Raw genomic sequence first — 14,171 nt, forward strand, 5'->3', positions numbered from 1 at the left:
GGTTGGCGGGAGGAGAGTAGGTGGCCTGGGCTAAGTGGCTTGGAACACACTTCCCTCTCCCAGCTGTGTAAACTCCTCACAGGAGAGCACAGGGCAGGGGTGGCGGAGGACACGCTTCCTCACCTCTGCCGTCCCTGGCTGGTGCCGTCCCTGCCTTGGCCTGGATAGCAGAGGGGCTAGTGGCAGGCTGGGCTCCAGCTAGAAGGTTCTAGTCAAGTCTCGAAGATTCCTAGGCGTTCCTCCCGATGTCTCGTTTCATTTCTCAGCTCCTGGATCGTTTCTTTGCTTCCTGGGCTCTCTGCGGTGATCGGAGGCAAGATAAGGCTTGATGGTTCTTTGCTACGAAAATAAGCCATGTGATTTCTGAAGTGCTTCCGCTGGGCTCCCAGCCTGTGGGGTCCCCTTGGGGAGATCTGAAGATCGTGATGTTTTTCCCCTCCCGGGGCAAGGCTTGAACGAGGGTGGCACAATGCGGGGAGGGGGTGCTAAGCCAGTCAAAGCAGTTCCCCCGGCTGGGTTTTCTGGGCTCATTGCCAGCAGCATGTGGGACCGTGTGGGTCCTGGGCCCTGCCTGTCACTGCCTGCGGCTCCCTGCTGCCCTGGAGGTGGACCGCAGTGCTGCTGTGGGCCAGAACCTCCTGTGTGTGACCCACAACAAGGCACCCATCCGCCCAGGGCTCGGCTTGTTTGACCCAAGGGCCCTGGCCGGGCTAGCGGCCTCTGCCTGAGTCTTCAGAGCACCTAGGAGCTGCTGGACCCACCGCTCCTGGCTAGAGCTGGGGCAGCCGCTGGCTCTGCTGTGCCTGGACCTCAGCCAGCAGAGGGTTAAGCCAGGGAAGCAGTCCTCTCTGTCCTTCGTCAGGGGTCAAGCTGGCGGGGGTCGGGGGGCCTCTGGGGTCCATCTCAGCAAATGATGCTCGGAAGCCACCACCTCTGGGTGGCCTCTCAGCTGCCTGCCTGAGCCTCCTGCAGTGTCCGCCTGCCCTGTGGGGCTGGGTCCGGGACGCCCCGGCTCCAGGACTCTCCCTGCGATGCCTGCTCGATGCCTGCTTGGTGGACGCCTTTGTCTCACGTCCTCAGCTCCGACTGGCAGTGAGCCTTTGCCCCTCCAGCCTCTGGCTCCCCTCCGCACATCCGCTGTCGCAGACCTGAGCGAGGGGACCTTCACAGGGCCTGGCTCTTCAGAGGTGCTCAGGGACACCTGCGTGTCTGTCTCCTGTGCTGGTGGCTCTGCAGGGTCTCTTCTTGGCCAGGGACAGTCTTTGGGAATCGGGCTGGACCAGGTCAGGGCCACCCTTGTGCCCGGCCTTCCCTCCTGTGAGCAGCAGCTGCAGTTTCTGTTCCTGCTGCAGGAGCCACTGCTGCCGACCCCTGCGGGTGGGGTGTGCAGGGACCGGCGCTGGGGTGCTGCCGAGGGAAGCCAGGCCGCCTCCACTGTCCTCGCCAGGCCACGCTGGGGCCTTTAGAACTGGGTCAGCGCGACTGGGTGTTTGGATTACCTTAAAACAAATATTTGCCTCTCTGGTCCAGCCCAGTCCAGCAGCATGTGCTGAGCCGGCATGAGGGGGAGGGCCGGGGGCCCTCCAGACCTGGTGGGGGACAGTGGGGTGCCCTGTGGGAGGAGGTGCTTGTTCACTCTCGCCTGAGTGACGACTGGCCGAGTTCCCTGTCACTCTAAGGGAGGTCTGGGTGTCCCCTGCAGTGCAGCAAGCTTGCAGGTGACAGGCAAGCACTGCCCCGCACCCACAGGCCTGCATTCCCTGACCGAGACCGCCTCCTTGCAGCCTTTGCACGCCGGGGGCGCCAGGTCCCCCATGAGGGCCTGGGACACAGCCAATGTGGGGGGACAGGCATGCAGCAAGTAACTACAGTGACAAGTGCTTGAGGGCGGGGACAGCTAGGTGGCCTGAGAAAGTCCCAGAGATGGGATGGACGATGGCTGCAGAGGTTTCTGGGACCTGCCAAGTCTCTAAGCGAGGAGATGTGTTTAGAAGTTGGTCAGGCGAAGAGGAAGCAGTGCTCCAGGCAGAGGGACAGAGGCGCAGGCCTGGTGGGGGGCCGGGGGCTGAGAAGGGGGTGGGCTGTGAGAGCCGGTGGGGCTCCCACGGTAGCCTTGATGGCGTGGTGAAGATGCATGCGGGGTACAGGGGTGCATTGTGTATGCTTCTTGGGGCTGGGGGTGGGCCCCAGCTCTGCCCAGTCTGGGACTGCCTTCCCCCTGGGAGCCGGGAGCCGGGAGCCGGGAGCCGGGAGCCGGAGGGTTGGAGGACCCGCTTGCTGCGGCTGTAGGGTCCCAGGCAGAGGTGGCTCCAGCCTTTCAGCCAGGGTGACTGCCTCGGATCCCAGAGCAGTGGGTGGAGAGGAGGAGAACACTTTGAGACCCATTTAGGGGGACAGGGAGGTCGCACAGGGGTGGGACCTGCTGCCAAGGGGACAGTTTGAAAGCCAGACAGCCCTCCCTCCTCAGCCCGTCCACCGGTCCCTCTTTCCTCACAGCTTGTCACTGCATTCCGAGGGAGCTGAGAGGATGTCCTGCGGGGCCCCGGTGATGGAGCGGGCCGACGCGGGCGACATGGACGACCCTGCAGCCCGCTTCCAGGTGCAGAAGCACTCGTGGGACGGGCTCCGCAGCATCATCCACGGCAGCCGCAAGTACTCGGGCCTCATTGTCAACAAGGCCCCGCACGACTTCCAGTTTGTGCAGAAGGCAGATGAGTCGGGCCCCCACTCCCACCGCCTCTACTACCTGGGTAAGCCTGCCCGGACGCCGGGCTGCCCTGAACGGGCAGGTCTCGGGGCAGTTGTCACCGCGCCTGCTCAGAGGACCTGTGTTTGCAAAGTGCCTGTGGTGGGCCTGCTGTGGGGACATAGTGCCACACGCCGTGGCACCCACAGATGGCACCCTGTCATTAGGAGAGCTTGGGGCAGGGGCTAAGGGAGGAGGACGCGCCCCCACGAGGGCTGGCCAGCCGTGGGGCCGAGCGCTGGCCTGCCCATCTGCACTGCCAGACACTGGTGGCTCGGAGCCTGGAAATTGTTTCCACATGGTCAGCTGGGCCTCTTCCCAGGCCCCTGGCCCAGGCTGGTGGGGCACAAGAAACGGGACAGTGCACAGAGATCCCCTGGGGGAGGTGGCGGACTTCAGTGGGAGCTCACTGTGTAGGGACGTGTTGTGAAGGATCCTCGGGCTCACGGAGAGGCAGGTGGCTTGTGTCACCGCCAGTAGTTCATGGGTGGCTTGCTGCATGTTTGCCACCCGCCTCAGATTCCTAGAGGTGGGTGCTCACGCTTGGTGGCGTCCTCTCTGGGCATGTGCCTGTGAGCACACTTTCTCCGTCAGGCTGTCTGTCCACCAGACCCTCAGCACTGACCAGCCTCGTGGGCCCCTGCAGGCAGGCCAGAGCCGCCTCCTGTAGGGGACCAGGAATACGTGTAGAATGAATGGATGTCACCCTCCTTTGCCTGAAGGGCATATAAGGAGGAGGCCCTTGAAGGAATCAGCCAGGCCTGGTGGCACATGGCTGCTGACGGATGGCAGGGCTCTCAGTCTGCCCTGTGGACACCAGGTCAGATTGCTCTGTGTGGGCAATGCCCTGGGCACTGCAAGATGCCGAGCAAAACCGCCTCCAGTTGAGAGCCACTGTCCCGGCTTCAGCAGGAGCGGGGTCATTCTCTAGGCCCACGCTCTTGACCCGGGATCCCTGAGACCACGCCCACTCGCGCCTGGGCCTCAGCCGGTATTGGAACCAAAGAAGGAGCGAGTCACTGCCGTCCTCTGCCCGATGCTGAGCATATGCTCGTGACAGAGACCCTGATGGACACTGGTGCAGTCCCTCAGACGGGCCTGTGGTGGGAACAGAGCCAAGAGGGGCGTGGCCAGGAGCGGGCCTCTGCAGACCTTCGCCTGAGGGCCCCAGGGCTTTGAGCTGCATCAGCACCGTGAATGGGAGATCTCGCAGCCCTAAAACTGAGAGCTCACTCCCTGGCCCTTTGCAGAGAAGCGTTTGCCAGTGCTAGTCTGGAAGTTAGAACGGGAAACCTACAAGTGTCACTCACCCAAGAGGGAGCTGCGGAGGGCGCCCAGATCAGGGAGCTGGCGGGCCGCGACCTCCCCTGGTTCGCCGTTTGCCCCGCGGCACCCACCCGCGTGCCCATACAGTCCTTGGCCTGGGCTTGTGCTTGTGCTCTTGCCCCCTGCTCAGGGCGCTCAGCGAGGTTCCTGCGGCTGCCCTGAGGTGGTGGCCTCCCACAACTCAGTGAGAGAGTGAAAAGTCACCTCACCAGGTGGGAGGCCACGTCTGCGCGGGGTTGCACAGGCTGAAACAGGTGGGGACCGTGCTCCCTCCAGAGGCTCAGGGGACATGTGTTCATGCCTCTTCCAGCTTCAGTGGCTGCCAGTGTCCCTGGCTTGTAGCCGCATCTCGCTGTTCTCGGCCTTCACGGTCACAGTGACGTCTTCTCTTCTGTCCTGCTGGGATTCCCTGCTGCCTCCCTCTTAAAGGACACCTGATCGCTGGGCTCAGGAGGCTGAGGCAGGAGGATCTCGAGTTCAAAGCCAGGCTCAGCAACGTAGACCCTGAGTGACCCAGCGAGACCCTGCCTCTAAGTAAAACAAAGAGGGCTGGGATGTGGCTCGGTGGTTAAGTGCCCCTGCGTTCTATTCCTGGTACCAAAACCCATCAAACCCCCAAATGAGGACATGTGCTGACAGCAGGCCCCCCAGGATGATCCCCAGCCCCAAGCCTCCGTCTGTCCGTGGTGGCAAAACCCATTTCACCACAGGGGAAGGCATTCATGTCTAGGCCCCAGGACAGGTACATCTGGGTTTGGGGGCCACTGTTCAGCCTCTAGAGCTGCGAGAAGGGACAGAAACCCTCTGAACTGGTCCAAACTGCAGAGGGCATCTCCTGGGGAGATGGGATGTCTCATGGTGCCCAGGGCTCAAGGCCCAGCTGCCTCAGGAAGTGGACCAGGAGACTTTGGGAACCCAGGTATGGCACCCTGTGCCTACCTCTGTCCAGGCCCTGCCACCCAGGTCTCCTGCCGTGCATCCCCACAGCTCCAAGGCACCAGTGTACCCCAGGACTGGAGGAAGGACTAGGTCCACTGTCCAGTCACCTGCAGCCTGTGTCCAGGTGGGCGGGACCCGTAGCCTGGGGCTGCTGAGAGCCCAGCCAGTCGGGGGGCAGCTCCAGACAAGGGTATGCTCTTAGCAGAGACCCCAGAATACACTGCCTCTGTTGGGGTGGTGGTCACCCTCCAGCCGATCACGTCACTCCCCACCAAGCTCCCAGGGCTGCCCGTGGCCCCCACGACGATGGCATGTCTTGGTGCCAGGCCCAGTTGCTGCCCTGCGTCATGACCTGCCTTAGGCCCAGGTTTGCCCCCCGAGGCACATAGAGCTAGTCACTGGGGCCCTCCGGGAGCGCCCCTCTATTCTGACTGGTGGAGCCTAGTGCCAACTGGGTGGCCCAGTGACAGGCGCCTTCCCACTCCTACTGCAGGGAGATGGGCAGAGAGGCCTGGGGCCTGGCCTCCAGCTGTCCTCTGCGGCCAGTCCCTCACCCCGTCCCACAGCATCTTCTATTAGGAAGAGGAGGGCTCAGGGCCCTGGGCAGGTCTCGGGCTCCTGTGGAAAGAAAGCCAGGACTGGGGTCCTGTGACTGGGGAGGCTGTCCTGCCATGTGCCTGCCCTGCCAGGCCAGCCCGTGAGGCCCAGCCACTCGGTGACTGCATGCAGTGTTTGCACTGTCCTGTGTCACCTGCCATGCCTGTAAGGGCAGTGGGTGATGGGTGGGCAGTGGTGTATGGAGGGGCAGGACTGGCAAAAGGGGAGGCACAGTGGCCACGGGTCAGCGGCTGTCTTTAGCCCTCTCCACCTTTTGCCTTGATGCCAGGCGTCACTGTGCTGGGAGGTGCGCCTTGTCCTTGGCGAGGCCTTACCTTTGACTTCCTACTGGAAGGCTCTCCTTGAGGGTCCCTGTGGGTGACTGTCCCCAGGCTGCTCTCTAGAAAACCGCCCCCAGCCCTTCCTGTTGCCCCGCGTGCGCTCTTACGTGTATGTGTGTGTGCTCGCACATGAGTGTGTGTCTCTCCGTTACTGGGGGGGACCCGGGGATGATTGGTCCCTGAGCTTCATCTGTACATTTACTCATTTATTCATTTATTGGTATCGGGGAGATTGAACCCAGGGGTGCTTAACCATTGAGTCACATCCCAAGCCCCTTTTTCCTTTTAACTTTTTTTTTTTTAATATTTCTTTAGTTGTAGATGGACACAATATCTTTATTTTATTTATCTGTATGTGGTGCAGAAGATGGAACCCAGTGAGTGCTTCGCGTGTGCGAGGCAAGCGCTCTGCCACTCAGCCCCAGCCCCAGCCCCAGCCCCTCCTTTTAACTCTAATTTTGAGACAGGGCCTCACTAAGTTGCTGAGGCTGGCTTTGAACTCGTGATCCTCCTGCCTCAGCCTCCCGAGCTGCTGGAAGGCAGGTGTGGCCGCCGTGCCGGGCTTGCCCCTGTGTTGCTTCTTTTTGGGATCTGAGCTGGGCCTCGCCGTCCACAGCCTTGTGCCTTTCAAGTCGTGAGACTTGGTGGCTCTCGGCAGTGTGTTTGCAGCATCGCACACACGTCACCCCTGCCTAGTTCAGAGTGTTCCGTCGTCTCAGAGGAAGCCTGTGTGCAGGCAGCACTCACGCCCGTGCTCCCCAGCCCTCCTCAGCCTCCTGTGTCTGGAGTCCCCTGCTCTGGACATTCGTGTCAGTGCAGTCACACTCCGCATGTTCTGGTCCCCACTCGCCTGGTGCTCCTGGAAAGCAGGGAGTCCCCGCAGACTCAGGGCCTCGGCCAGGCGTGATGGCGCATGGCGCACACCTGTGGTCCCAGCTGTTCTGGTTGGATCACCCAGGGGTTTGGGGCAGCAAAGTAAGACCCTGTCACTTAAAATAGTTCAAAAGATAAAACTCAGGCTTTAGAGAGCAAGTCGCTCTCCCAGGACTCAGGCCCTCCACCTTCTTCCACACAGTCGTTTCCACGCGCACACGTCTAAAGTTACCTCTGCGTTTTTCACAGGTCTCTTTAAAAGGAAGCCCTGGAGCGGTCTCCTTATTTTTCTTTGGGCTGCTCGTCTGCCCCTAGCTGTCCTTCATAGGTGTGCCCGGGGCGCAGCCTGCCAGGATGAATGCCCTCCTCGGCGTTGAGCCCCGAGGGCCTGGCGGGCGGCCTGCTGTCCCCTCAGAACCCCGTGGGAAGGAGGAGGTCCTGAGAAGGAGGGTAGCAGCAGCCTGGGTCTTTCTGCCCAGAGACTTGAAGAACATGCAGGGCCAGAGCTGGGTTCCGTGGCGGAGTACTGCCCAGGGTGGAGCCTGCCGGCTCTGTCCCCAGGACACAGGAGATAAAACAGATACTCAGAGGAGGAGAAAGGGGCTCTGGTGTCCTGTGATTCGTCGTTAGCTAGGGCAGGTTCACAGGCCACCGCCGGACACCCTGTGCTGTTGGAAGGTGTACACAAGGAGAAGCCCAACTTGGTGCCCAGCCTTGTGGCAGAGGTGTCCTCGATCCCACAGGGCCAGGCAGCAGGTGCACCCTCCTCCTGTGTCTGCAGGTTCCTCAGCTCCAGGTCTAGCCATGTCTGTTATCCAGCTGCCACTCAGTCAGACCCTGTCTCAAAAACGAATAAAAAGGACTGGGGTGTGGCCCAGTGGGAGAGCATTCTTGGGCTCCATCCCCAGTCCACACACAATTTTTTTTCTTGTTATTGTTTTCTAAACAATACAACGTGACAACTGCGTACACAGCGTTTATTAGGTAATCTGAGTCACCCAGAAATGACTAAAAGTCCGCGAGGGTGTGTGCAGGTGCTGTGAGTGCTGGGCTGTTGACCTGCGGGACTGGAGCATCTGCATTTTGGAATCCTGGGGGGTCCTGAGCCCAATCTCCCAAAGATGCTGAGGAAAGACCTCATTTTATCTGCTTCAAAGAAGTCCTTAGTGCCTTCCACAGTAAGACCCATCCCAGCCTCAGAGACACAGCACTTGAAAAACCGATGGACTGCAGGTGACTTCAGGTGGCACAGGCATCGTGTGGCTGGCTCTGTGGGCTGTACTTCATGCACCTGCACAGAAGCCTCCCTCGGCCGCCATGTCCCTGGTCACCTACAGGAGCGTTAGATTGAACCAGTGCTTCTCCTCAGGGGAGATTCTATTCCTCAAGGAACACTGGGCACATCTGGGGACATTTGTGGCTGTCACTTGCTCTTGGCAGGGAGGGGTGGAGCCGCAGTGTGCAGAGCCCACCCCTGAGGAGGCTGCTGTCCGAGTGGTGAGAAAGGCTTTCCCTGGCTGTCACCCCGGGTGGGTTCCTCCCCAGCCTCCCCCTCAGAGGGGCCGTCAGGAGCCAGGCCTGGCGTCCCCAGCGCCCTTCCTATTCTTCCATGGGCTATTTCTCCAGTAATCGTGGCCACCATATTCAGTTCAGATGCCTCAGAGGAGGAAGACCCTGTCGCTGAAGCGATCACACCCAGGCTCTGTGGGGAGGGGTGCTCCGTGGGACCCAGCTGCAGGGACCCGGAGCCCTCTGGAGGCCCTGCCCCCTGCTGGGTGCTCACGCAGGCCGTTGTGCTGTGCCTGCAGGGATGCCCTACGGCAGCCGGGAGAACTCCCTCCTCTACTCGGAGATCCCCAAGAAGGTGCGCAAGGAGGCCCTGCTGCTGCTGTCCTGGAAGCAGATGCTGGACCACTTCCAGGTGGGCTGCGTCCTGCCGCAGAGCCCTGTCTTCCCAGCATGAGGCCGCCCGGCCGTGTGCCACAGAGGGGGGCCCAGGCTGCCCAGAGCAGGCTCTGTCCTAGCTGCAGGCCTCCCTGGTGGAAGCTGTCAGATGCAGCCTTCCCAGATGTGGGGCCCGGGGCTGGTCCTGAGGGCGGTGGTGGCCCTCCATGGAGCCCGGCTTGCGAGTGGGTGCAGCTCAGGTGGGGAGGGCCTCCTGTGTCCACGTTGCTTCACACGAGGCCGAGCAGAGCATGCTGCAGCTCCATGCATCCCAGAGCCCCCCTCCATGTGGCTTGTCCCCTCTTTGTCCCCAGTGCCCAGCTGAACCACTTTGTGTTCTGCACAGTGCCGATGGTTCTTCTGCTTGTCCTTTATTTTACTGAGTTTTGAGGGACTGGGGATGAAGCACAGGGCTTCTGTGCACACCTGGCTTGCACTGTACCCCTGAGCCACCCCTTGGCCCAGTCTGCTTTAAAAAAATTCATGCCTTCGCTTCGGCCACCACAGGGCCCTGGTCTGCAGGTGTCACCATGCTGTGTGCTGTGCGAAAGGGCTCCCCTGCCGGGCCTGGGCCAGGCGCTCAGTGGCCAGGCTTGAATCCCTGCTCCCCCAACTCTTGCAGACAGTGTGGATATTTAGGGTTCGGGTGTGGATATTTAGGATTCGGGGGTTTTGATGGAATGCTCTTGGGGGGAGGGGCTGCAGGAGTGGCAGTGGGCACCTGAGAAGAGTGCCCAGTGGCTGGGACAGAATTGCCTGGAGAGACTCCGTGGCAGGGGGGTTAAGGAGAGCCCTCTGCCACTGCCGCGCAGTCGCTGTGCACCAGGCCAGGCTGCCTTGCCCCTCTGGGCACAGGTCCAGGCTCTGCCCACCTGCTAGGCCCAGCATGCAGAACCCTCGCAGGCGTGGCCTTGCAGGGGGACCCAGGCCACCAGGTTTCTGTCTGTCCCCCAGGCCACGCCCCACCACGGGGTGTACTCGCGGGAGGAGGAGCTGCTGCGGGAGCGGAAGCGCCTGGGCGTCTTCGGCATCACCTCCTACGACTTCCACAGCGAGAGCGGCCTCTTCCTCTTCCAGGCCAGCAACAGCCTCTTCCACTGCAGGGACGGCGGCAAGAACGGCTTCATGGTGAGCCCTGGCCTGGCCAGGAAGGCAGGGCCGCTGGGGCCCCTCCCTCAACCGGCCTCTCTGTCCTCAGGTGTCCCCCATGAAGCCCCTGGAGATCAAGACCCAGTGCTCGGGGCCCCGGATGGACCCCAAGATCTGCCCCGCAGACCCCGCCTTCTTCTCCTTCATCAACAACAGCGACCTGTGGGTGGCCAACATCGAGACGGGCGAGGAGCGGCGACTGACCTTCTGCCACAGGGGTGAGGACCTGTCGGCCCTCCTGGGACAGCAGCCTGCCAGCTTCCAGACAGCCCTGCCACCGGCTCACCCGGGCCTCGCCTCTCCCTGTCGCACACCCCAGGCACCGCCTTGCCCCCCGGCTCTGTGCCTGCAGCTTCCGTCTGCAGGAGGGAGCCCTCCGTGGCTCCGGCCCACAGCCCAGCGGGCACTGCTGCTGCAGCCCCCACGCACGCGGGGCTCACCCTCGCTGTCCTAAGGGTCTGCACCGTGACCTGCCACGCAGGTGCCTGTGTCCCCACCCCCAGGCCCTTCTGCTGAACCCACAGGCGTGGCCCCTGGAGGAGGTGCTTCTGGTGTGGAGTGGGTGCTGCCAGGGATCTCAGCACCCTGCAGTGCCCAGGAGTTCCCCTGCGTCCACGTGGAAAGCGTGGTGTGTGAGGCTACATGCACCTGAGTGGTCCCATCTGTGGTCTCTCCCCCAGGTTTGTCCAATGTCCTGGACGACCCCAAATCTGCTGGCGTTGCCACCTTCGTCATCCAGGAGGAGTTCGACCGCTTCACAGGCTGCTGGTGGTGTCCCACGGCCACCTGGGAAGGTGGGTGCCCTGCCCGTGCTCCGCCTCAGCAGGGCCTCCCAGCAGTCCTGGGCCAGGGCTGCCCTTGATCTCCTTTACCCTCGTCCCTTCTTTAAAGGCCTGGTCTCCGCACACCTGTGAGTTCTGAGGTGCTGGGATTCACTGCAGGGATTTTTGGGGTGCAGTCGGGCCTTCACACCCCACTCTGGGCCATTTTGTGCTGGGAACGGCTCTGTTTGTGTTACCATCGGGAAAGTCAGGCCCAGAGAGGAGCTGGACTAGGGTGTGTCTGGAGGGCCCTGGTGAAGCCCCGTGGCACCACAGAGCCCGCATGCAGCAGGGATGGGTGGCAGCAGGGACGTCCGGCACCCTTGGCAGCCTGCTGTGCCCTCAGGGTCAGAAGGCCTCAAGACGCTGCGCATACTGTATGAGGAAGTGGACGAGTCGGAGGTGGAAGTCATCCACGTCCCCTCCCCTGCGCTGGAGGAGCGGAAGACGGACTCCTACCGCTACCCCAGGACAGGCGAGTGCCGCCCCCCGGGCCTCTGGGAACCACCGTGCATGGGAGGTCCCTGTCCACCCCCGCCGGCCTCCCCAGGCTCGGCACAGGGCTCTGGGTCAGGAGGCTGCCCCTGGGTGGGGTCGAGGGTGGAGGCCAAGCTGCTCATCCTCAGGCTGCCCCACAGTCAGGGCTCCGCAGCAGCCACGGGAGGCCAGCGCAGTGCTGCCCTGTTGGCCACCCACTCAGGAGGCCTAGCCAGGAGGATGGCTGGACCCCAGGAGTTCAAGGCCAGCCTGGGCAGCATAACAGACCCCGCTGCGTAAAAACAAGATCCGTGTCTACAGCCATCTTTTTTATAGACGGTTCAAATCTGAATTGCACGTCACCTTCCTGTCCATGGAATGCCTGTGGCCCTACATACCTCGAGTGCCGTCTGTCCTTTAGTCCTCTTTCGCCTTCAGAAAGGACATTTAGCCGTTAAATCCAGGAGTCGCGGCGGGTTTTGGTCCTCTGCCAACAGGGCTGTGGGGTCCCCTCCCACGGCCCTGGCCCCTCGGGCTGCGTCTGCCTCTGCCCTGGTCCCTTCCCTTTTTGACCCCTTGGTGGTGCCGATGTTCTTGTTGAGCCAGGTCACTCTAGAGCAAAACCAGGCACCCGCTGGGGTGTGGCCCAGAGCCAGCTGGCGGCCACCCTGGAAAGCTCTGAGGGCACCACTGCCCACAGCTGTGCGCACGGAGCCTCTGCGCCACTTGCTCCAGTCCTACCTGGGACCGTTGGTCTCCTTCTCACCTGACAGATGGGGAAGCGAAGGCTCCGAGACGTCACCCTGTCCTGGTTCTAGAGTGACAAGTGCCAGAGACCAAATTTGCCATCTGTCTGGGAAAGGGAAGCGTTGCCCTCTGCTATGGCCTGGCCCTCCTCCTGGGCCCTGAGCTGCGGCCCTCTGGAAGGGCCTGGCTGTCCCAGTGGTGGCCGCCTGCCTCCTGAGGGCTCGCCTGGCTGACTGGAGAAGACCCGTCCCCTGTGGCGTTGTCAGGGTGTCATGGTGCCACGTCCTATCCTCTTAGGCCCACTGTGACGCTTTCCCAGGGCAGGGTGCATCAGCTTGGTGGATGCCCCCGCACCCCCGACACGGGCTGGCCTGAGCCTCTGTTTGTGCTCGGTACCACTGAGCTGCCCAATGCCTTTTTTATTTTGAGATGGGGTCTTGCTAAGTTGCCCAGGCTGGCCTTGAACTTGACATCCTCCTGCCTCAGCCTCTTGAGTTGCTGGGATGACAGGCGTGGCCACTGTGCCAGCCTGGTCTCTGCTCTTAAGCAATAGTCAGATGTCAAGAGAATGCGCCAGGCACTAAGTCAGAAGGTCCGCCTAAGGGACTTTGTGCCGGTGCCAGAAATGGACATCTTGCCGGCAGACCTTTGGACCCTGGCTTCTCCCCACCCCTGGCCCCCACTGTGCCAGCTGTCCACCTCCCTGTGGGTGTGGCCCTGCCTCCTCGGCCTGTGCAGCAACCCTGGCACACACTGGGGACACCCGTGTGTGCTCGGCTCACTCTCCTTCTCACAGGCAGCAAGAATCCCAAGATCGCCCTGAAGCTGGCCGAGTTCCAGACAGACAGTCAGGGCAAGGTGAGGCTGGTGCTGCCTTGGGTGGCCTCAGGAGGAAGCGCTAAGGGGCTGGAGGACAGGGTGGGACCAGGGTCTGCTCGCCGCCTCCCCTGGGCTTCCAGGCCCCGAGTTGCCGCTCCGGCCGGCCGAGGCCACCTTCTCTCGGAGCTTGGGATTGCAGAGCCGCCTGCCCTGCTCCAGGGCGGCTGTGCGTTCGCTGCTGTGCCAGTGCCGTGAGCGAGCGGGTGAGGGTCCCGCGGCAGGAGCAGATGTGGTTCCACAGCTGACCTGCAGGTCCACACCCCGCCCTGAGCACTCAGAAAGGGAGCTCCCCTGGGGCGAGGCAGGCAGGCGGGTCCCCACCCCAGCCCTTGGGCAGAACCCCACGGGTCATTCTGTGGACCCAGGGGCTTCGTGGGATGTGCAGTGTCCTAGGACCTTCCGAAATAGCATCAGCATCGGGTGTGAGGGTCCTGTCACCCGCAGGTCATCATGTGGGGCCTCAGGACCATGCCAGGGCCAGGCGCAAGGCCCCTCAGCCCAGAGCCCAGCGCCCTCCCACCCAGCCCCACCCTGCCCTGGGGTCTTCTGCGAGTCGTGGGCTGCGGGCACCCAGACACGGGGCTCCTGGAAACTCAACACCTCACATGGGACAAAGCAGGGGCCGGAGGAGGGCACTCCAGGAGTCCAGAGGACATGCCAGGCATCCAGAGAGCTCAGACAAGCTGGGGACACTCGTGTGCTTTTGCAGAAATGAGGTCTTTCCCCAACTCGGGGCTGGTTCTCGGCAGGATCAGGCCCTCAGCAAGCCTTGCTCACGCTCTTGCCCAGACGTGCCAGGGATTTTAGGCAAGTCTGCCATGAGTGACCTCAGTGGGGTCCACAGGAGTCCGTTCACTTGATGGTTCTCAGTGGTCACTTGCTCTCCATGACACACAGTCCTGAGGCCTGCACGGGGTGCGCCAGTTGAGCCAGGCGGTCAGCAGGCATGGCCCTGCCCCATGGGTTAGGGCTCTGGGCCACCAGCCTCCTCCCCTCTGAGGCCTGCTTGCTCAAGGCCCCTGGATCTGCAGGAACTGCCCAGAACAGACTGCTTGGTCCCCAGAACCCGCAGGGTGCTCTGGGGGGACCCTCTCTTGGAGGCCCTGTCGAATGACTGTGGAGTCTGCTGGGACTGTTGTCCCCACTGCCACAGAACGGGCAGCTCAAAGAGCAGGAGGCCAGAGTGAGGGTGTGGCCCCGAGGGAGAGTGTGCCAGTCTCCTGGGGTCGCAGGTGGCCATCTTCTCCTGCGACACCACAAGGCGGCCCCATGGTGTGTGTCCGCCCCTGTTTTTCCGTCATGGGTACCACGCACACTGTATCTGGCTTGGTC

The 14,171-nt window shown here is 62.3% G+C and overlaps 1 protein-coding gene across 1 annotated transcript in view; it reads left to right on the plus strand.

Moving 5' to 3' along the window:
• Positions 1–14,171, plus strand: part of Dpp9 (dipeptidyl peptidase 9) — a 31,177-nt gene that overhangs the window by 1,210 nt on the left and 15,796 nt on the right. Inside the window, exons 2-8 of the mRNA XM_077796624.1 lie at positions 2,497–2,750; positions 8,631–8,743; positions 9,721–9,894; positions 9,965–10,133; positions 10,596–10,709; positions 11,083–11,215; positions 12,761–12,818. Of these exons, the coding sequence (XP_077652750.1) occupies positions 2,497–2,750; positions 8,631–8,743; positions 9,721–9,894; positions 9,965–10,133; positions 10,596–10,709; positions 11,083–11,215; positions 12,761–12,818 (1,015 nt within the window). The remainder of the gene's footprint in view (positions 1–2,496; positions 2,751–8,630; positions 8,744–9,720; positions 9,895–9,964; positions 10,134–10,595; positions 10,710–11,082; positions 11,216–12,760; positions 12,819–14,171) is intronic.

Source organism: Urocitellus parryii, chromosome 3 (genome assembly GCF_045843805.1).
Source record: "Urocitellus parryii isolate mUroPar1 chromosome 3, mUroPar1.hap1, whole genome shotgun sequence".
NCBI classification, from domain to species: domain Eukaryota; kingdom Metazoa; phylum Chordata; class Mammalia; order Rodentia; family Sciuridae; genus Urocitellus; species Urocitellus parryii.